General features: G+C 45.9%; 1 protein-coding gene across 1 annotated transcript; it reads right to left on the bottom strand.

Annotated features, from left to right (window-relative positions):
• Positions 1-5,428: 5,428 nt before the first annotated feature.
• LOC109008661 lies at positions 5,429-5,965 on the bottom strand. The gene has a single exon (XM_018988851.1). It carries the CDS (start codon positions 5,963-5,965, stop codon positions 5,429-5,431), a length of 537 nt encoding a protein of 178 aa, XP_018844396.1.
• Positions 5,966-7,184: the final 1,219 nt, after the last annotated feature.

Below are 7,184 nucleotides of genomic sequence, written 5' to 3'. Positions count from 1 at the left end.
GAGCTAATGGCTCGATTCTTGTGCTTTATACTTCGTGGATTGGCACTTATAGGTTGGCAGAGCCCGAGGGCCCTACTCCCTCACCAATGCATCGTTTTGCATCCTTGCACGAAGCTCGACAAGTCATTTAGTCCGCGTTGAGAATAGCTATTAGCAGGTCGGAGCTCATGGCTCAATTCCTGTGATTTATACTTCGTGGATTGGCATTTATAGGTAGGCAGAGCCCGAGGGCCCTGCTCCCTCACCAACACATTGTTTCGCATCCTTGCACAAAACTAGGCAAGTCATTTAGACTGCGTTGAGAATAGTTGTTAGCAGGTCAAAGCTCATGGCTCGGTTCCAGTGCTTTATACTTTGTTGATTAGCATTTATAGGTTGGCAGAGCCCGAGGGCCCTGCTCCCTCACCAACGCATCGTTTTGTTTACTTGCACGAAACTAGGCAAGTCATTTAAATCGTGTTGAAAATAGTTGTTAGCAGGTCAGAGCTCATGGTTCGGTTCATGTGCTTTATACTTTCTTGGATTGGCACTTATATGTTGGCAGAGCCCGAGGACCCTACTCCCTCACGAACGCATCATTTCGCATGCTTGCATGAAACTCAGCAAGTCATTTAGACCACGTTGAGAATAGATGTTAGCAGGTCAGAGCTCATAGCTCGGTTCTTGTGCTATATACTTCTTGGATTGGCAGTTATAGGTTGGCAGAGGCCGAGGGCCTTGCTCCATCACCAACGCATCAATACGCACCCTTGCACGATGCTCGGCAAGTCATTTAGACTGTGTTGAGAATAGCTGTTAGCAGGTCAGAGCTCATGGCTCGGTTCCTGTGCTTTATACTTTGTGGCCGATCTAGAGACCGGGGTTGTTTGATTTAAGCTATTTGTAGGAGACACGATAATGCAACATTCAAAATTAGTCCATGAAATTTAATAGATCACAAGCTTACATTGTTCGTGCCTGGGTTGGACTTTTTATACAAAATACTTCCTTAGATGCTCGACGTTCCATGGGTGTAACAATTCATGTCCTTCTTGGTTCTTTTGTCGAAAAGAACCAGGTCTTCCGGTCGTTGTTACCACATACGGCCCTTCCCATTTGGGGCCTAGTTTGCCTTCATCCTGAGTAGTAACTCTTGTTTGTTTTAAAACTATGTCCCCTATTTTGAAGTTGCAGGGTCGGACTTGTTTGTTAAAATACTGTTTAACTCTTCGTTTGTTGGCTGTCGTTCGGCTTACTGCTTCCACTCACCTTTCTTCTAAGAAGTCCAAGTTTTCTCTCAGCCTCTCATTTTTACGATCCAGATCGAAGTGTTGTACACGATACATGGGTACCGCCACTTCAGCTGGTATCATGGCCTCGGTTCCATAGACAAGGGCGAAAGGAGTTTCCCATGTAAGGGTCCTTACTGACGTTCAGTATGCCCATAATGTGCTAGGAAGTTATTCAGCCCATTCCCCTTTCTGGCTTCCCAGCTTTTTCTTCAAGATGTTGAGTAGCGTTTTGTTGGTTGCTTCTACTTGCCCATTGGCTTGCAGATGTCCTGGAGATGAGTACTTAGTCTTGATTCTGAGCCTCTGAGCACCATTCTCGATAATGGGAGCAATAGAAATGTCTTCCATTGTCCGATACGAAGTTTTGGGGGATTCCGAATAGGCAGATTATAGATTTCCAGAGGAAATTTGTAATTGCCCGAGTCGTAATTGTTGCTAGAGCTTCTGCTTCCACCCATTTTATGAAACGGTCGACTACTACCACGACAAACTTTACTCCTCCTTTGCCCACAAGGAGGGAGCCAGTAAGGTCCAATCCCCATTGCGCGAAGGGCCATGGGGAGGTGACAGAAGTGAGTTTTTCCACGGGGGCCCGAGGGGCAATGAGGAATAGAAGTGTATTCCTGGCACTTGAGACACTTTCTGGCGAACTCTTCGGCATCTCTAGAGAGTTAGGCCAATAATACTATGCCCAAGTAGTTCGCGCCGCTAGTTCCCTTCCACTAGCGTGATTCTCACAAACTCCTTCGTGTATCTCTACTAGCACATACTGAGCTTGTTCGAAAAAAGATACACCTTAATAGAGGTTCGGCGTAACCTCTCTTGTATAGGACTCCTTCTACCAAAGTGAACCGACCCGCTCGCTTCCTAATTTTTCAGACCTCCTCCCGGTCATCTAGGAAGGACTCCCTCTTGAAGAAATTTTAGAATGTTAGTGGCCCATTCTGGGGGTTGTATGACCTCGATAGTGGACAATAGGATCCCTACTGCTGCTACGTCAATAGCCCGAATTACAACATGATCCGGGAGTGGTACTTCTTCTTGACCTGAGGCAACTTTAGCTAGTCGATCCGCTTCCTAGTTTTCTCCTCTCAGGATCTGATGGATGGTAGAGTATTGGAAGAGATCACTCTCTTCTCCTAGCTGTTGGAGATACGTTTTCAAATTTTCTCCTTTCGTAAGGAATTGTCCGGTCACTTGCCCCACTACTATCTGGGAAACAGCCTTTACTTCAATTTCAGTAGTCCCCAACGATCTGGCAATTGTTAAACCAGACAAAAGTGCTTCATACTCAGCTTCATTGTTGGGGACCTTAAATCCGAGCTTGAGTGTGTAGTCAAGCTTCTCTCCTGAGTCTGTTATTATTTACACTCCCACTCCTCCCCTTGTCCAGTAGGAAGAGCCGGTGACGTAGACCTGCCAAGGCTTGCCCTAGGGCATAATGACTATTTCCTCTGGAAAATACGAGAATTCAGTGACAAAATCTGCCAATACCTATCCCTTAACTGCGGTGTGTGAAAGGTACTCAATTTCGAACTCGCTTAGCTTGATTGCCCAGTTAGTTATCCGGCCAAATGTTTTAGGATTTTGTAATATCTTTCTCAAAGGGACATCAGTTTGCACTTTTATTGGATGAGCTGAAAATAAGGCCTCAACTGCCTGGAAGTGATTACTAATGCGAATGCTAGCATTTCTGTTCAGGGTTATCTAGCCTCTACACCCTGAAAAGCTCTGCTTATATAATAAACGGGCCATTGGATTCCTTTTTACACCCGAGTCAATACGGCGGACACCACATTGGGTGATACTGCTAAGTAGCCAGTCAAATCTTCTCTTGATGTGGTTTGATTGAGCAAAGGCGGATGGGTCAAGTATTCCTTTAGCTCGCTAAAGGCCCTTCCGCACTCTTCATCCCATTCTTGTGCTTTTCATAGAACTTTGAAGAAAGGGTGGCACCGGTCGGTTGATTTCGAGATAAAGCGGCTTAGGGCAGCTATCCTCCCTGCGAGTCTCTGAACCTCGTTGATTGTTCAGGGTGGAAGCATATCCATAGTTGCTTTAACTTTTTCGGGATTAGCCTCAATTCCGAGCTCAAAGACCATGAATCCCAAGAACTTCCCTAATTCGACTCCAAAAACACACTTCTGCAGGTTGAGCTTCACTTTATATTTTCTAAGCACTGCAAAAGCTTCGCGGAGATCGTCAAGGTGTTTTTCTGATTTCTTGCTTTTAACCAAAAGGTCATCCACATAGACTTCCATGTTTCTTCCAATTTGATTTTTAAACATTCGGTTGATCAACTGCTGATACGTTGCTCTCGCATTCTTGAGACCAAAGGGCATTGCTCTGTAGCAATAAAGGCCTTAGTCCGTGATAAACACAATCTTTTCCTCATCATCAGGGCTCATCCTGATCTAATTGTAGCCGGAGTACGCGTCCATGAAGCTAAGCAGGGTGTGCCCGGCTGTTGAGTCTACTATCAAGTCTATCCTTAGGAGGGGGAAACTATCCTTAGGACAAACTTTGTTCAAGTTGGTGAAGTCCACGCATATTCTCCACTTCCCACTTGCATTTTTAACCAACACGACGTTGGAAATCCATTCGGGATAATGAACTTCCCAAATAAATCCTGCTGCCAAAAGTCGATCTACTTCCTCAGCGATGGCGGCGTATTTCTCTGCACTAAAGCTACGACGCTTTTGTTTGACTCTCTTTGCCTCAGAATTCACGCCGAGGTGGTATTCTGCTACTGTCATTTCAATGCCAGGCATCTCTTCATGACTCCAGGCAAACACATCTCAATGCTCAATGAGTAGTTGCTTCATGGATTGGCTCAATTCGATAGGCATCTTAGACCTCATTCATACAGTTCGTTCTGGTTTTTCGGGATCCATTGGTATCAAAACTAATGGTTCGTTAGGTTCGGCCTGCCTCAATGCCTCTTTGTCCCTTACTTCCTTGTCCAGTTCTGTCAGGGTCGGAGGTGGAGGCATGGTTGTTTCCCCTTGGTCTTCCTCGAAGGCCTGTATAGCTATCGCCTTAGACTTCATTTCTCGAGTGTAGTAATCTCTTGCAGTCTGTTGTTTGCCACACATTTCCCCTACTCCCAAGGGGGTCGGGAACTTCACTTTTAGATGATACGTGGAGGTTACTACCTTCATCAGATTTAAGGACGAATGTCTCAAAATCACATTGTACTAGGACGGGGCTTTTACTACCAGGAAATTTATTATAAAGGACGTTGTTTTAGGGGAGGTTTCAGCCAATACGAATAGAGTGATTGCCCCGACTGGTTGGATTGTGTCCCCTGTGAAGCCTTGGAGAAGGGTTGGAGTAGGTCACAACCAATTGGGAGTGATCCCCATCTTAGTGAACGCTTCCCAGAAGAGGACGTCGTTGGAACTGTCGTTGTCAATCAGAACTCTTCTTGTCCGATAGTTAGCGATTTGTGCTGTTACTACTAGAGCATCATCATGTGAGCATGACAAACCTTCTCCATCTTGTTCACTAAAAGTTATAAGTTGTTCCCCAGCTCGATCCTTGTTGTGGAGGGATGGTTTGTAGGCTGAGAATACTTCTTCATACCTGGCCCTCCTTGCATGGGCCTTCCATGCCGAGGAGGTTGTTCCCTCTGCATATTCTCCTACTATGGTGCTAATTTCGCCTATAGGGGGTTCTTCTCTACCCGAGCTTCTTTGATGCGAAATCTCTTCGCTTGGGTTCGCGGTTCTTCTTCTGTTGGGGCTCCTTTGAGTAGAGTTTCGATCCCTGCAAGTTCGGCTATGACTTTTGCGAACTGGACCCTGGTTTCTCCGAATGGGGATTCAATTCTAATCTCTCCGAGAATAGGGATGGTAGTCTCGTTATGACCCATCCCTCTCATCTTCATATTGGTTGGCTCGAATCCCCGTGTCTTCAAACTTTTTCTTCCTTGTATAGCAATCTTGAGTATTGTGCCCACTACTCCTATGAAAGGAACAATATTTGGGACTTAATGAATCTCGTCTCTGCTCTTCTCGTAAATTTAGGTCCTCCTCAATTTCCACCGTTAGGTTAGAATGTATACAAGGACTGGATCTTCTTTGTCGGGTCTATTCTCCTTTGCCCTTAATCTCATAAGCCCTTTTTTTGCAGTCCCCTCGGCTCGATCCTTTATGCTAGTCTGCTGTCTTTTTATCTGCACTCTCCAAGTCACTCCTACTGGGGGCAGTTAACACTCGGAGAGTATCTTCGCCGTTTATGTAACCGTCAGCGCGGTCCATAAACTCCCTTAGAGTGGCTGGGGTCTTTCGGGTTATTTCCGTCATAAAGGGGTTACGGGGCCAGATTCCTCCTAACAAGGCGGCCAAGGTGATCTTTTCATCTTGGTCATCCATTGTCATTCGTTCCTTGTTAAAGCGGGAGAGATATGACTTGAGGCTCTTGTCGTCCCTTTGTTTAACAGTCAAAAGGTAAGCCGCTGGTCTCCTCCTTGTTCGGCTGGCCATGAACTGTGTTAGGAAGAGACGTGCTAGCTCGTTGAAGCTACCCACAGTTCCAGGCCATAGGGACCCAAACCACGGTCGTGCTACTCTCTTCAAAGTGAGGGGAAAAGCTCTACTTGCTACCTCACTAGGGAAGCCGTGGAGAGTCATATGGACCTTGAATGTCTCTAGGTGTTCCAACGAATCCTTTGACCCATCATATGCTTCCATCTAAGGGACTTTAAATTTTGGAGGTATAGGTGCTGCCAGAATCTCAATACTATATGGTAGTTCTACGTTGGTAAGGAGCTAATCTACCATGGGGGCTGGCCTATTTGCTTAGCCACATCTATTTGGATTTGCATGTTTCTACGTCGCTCTTCGTTTGCGGCGACTGCGTGGGGATGAGGATGGACCTCAGAGTGATGACTCTGTCGGTCTGCCTCAGGTTCTTCATTATCCCTCTGTAAGGTAGCATTTTCTTATCGGAGGGTCTCCATGTCCACCATGAGTTTCTGTATTGCTTCTGCTTGTTCATTGAATCTTGCTTCCATTGCTTCGGACTGGATCACTTCATGCTGGGAAAGCTGAGAGCGGGTCGTTGCCTGCATACGAAGGACACACTAGTTATGGGACAACAGAGATCCACAGACAGCATCGCTGTTGATGTCGTGTTTCGCGAGCCTGGGCAACTTCACGCAGGCAGTGCTCAAGCGATCACCAGCACAGTAACTAAGGAGGGACCTTGGGGTCCGTTGATCCTCCGATGTTTAAGTTAGTGATAATGAATGAGATGATAAATAGTAGACAAGACGAGAGTGTATAGTGATAATGATTGATTACCTTGTTTACTATTGGTAGTGTCTTATTTATAGTTACTGACCTGGTCTCCACGATAGTGGGGTGTTGCATAGCAGGAGATAATATACTTGTGATGCCGATTCGCCAAGCTACTCATGTGTTGTCACCTCGCCGAGCTATGAAGTGCTCAAGGTTGGCTCGGGCCTTGGGCCACATTGAATGCAACACGCCTTCTGCTTTAAGCCGCATTGAATGAGGCATGCCTTCTCATTAATGCTGGGTGTAAACAGCCACAAGTCTTTTCGTCTGGTACTGAGTGCTAGGTTCCTTCCCTCTCAAGCCTCGCCTGTATTTCCTGTCTTGCTTTCCGTTGTGAACAAGATCCAACCCAGGCATCATACCCGAGCCTTGACCCAAGTGTTACTGTCTATCACAGCCCATATTGTGTATCTGAGCCCTAATCCAGCCCATATCTCTGGCCCGATTCAACCCAGGCCTCATATCTACGTTGTAACCTTGGCCCTGCTCTTGGCCCAATATAAGAGATTTTCCCCCTTCACACATATCACTATTGTTTACATTGATGATGTCTTTATTTACTCAAAATCTATTGATGAACATTGAAAACATTTGAATTCGTATCTAGATA

This window comes from Juglans regia, chromosome 13 (genome assembly GCF_001411555.2).
Source record: "Juglans regia cultivar Chandler chromosome 13, Walnut 2.0, whole genome shotgun sequence".
In the NCBI taxonomy this organism is placed as follows: Eukaryota; Viridiplantae; Streptophyta; class Magnoliopsida; order Fagales; family Juglandaceae; genus Juglans; species Juglans regia.
Note: the sequence above shows the minus strand (reverse complement) of the source record. Positions and strands in the feature narration are given on the sequence as shown.

Excerpts from the sequence above, each read along its gene's own strand:
- LOC109008661 (XM_018988851.1), bottom strand. The coding sequence starts at position 5,965 with ATGGAAGCATATGATGGGTCAAAGGATTCGTTGGAACACCTAGAGACA.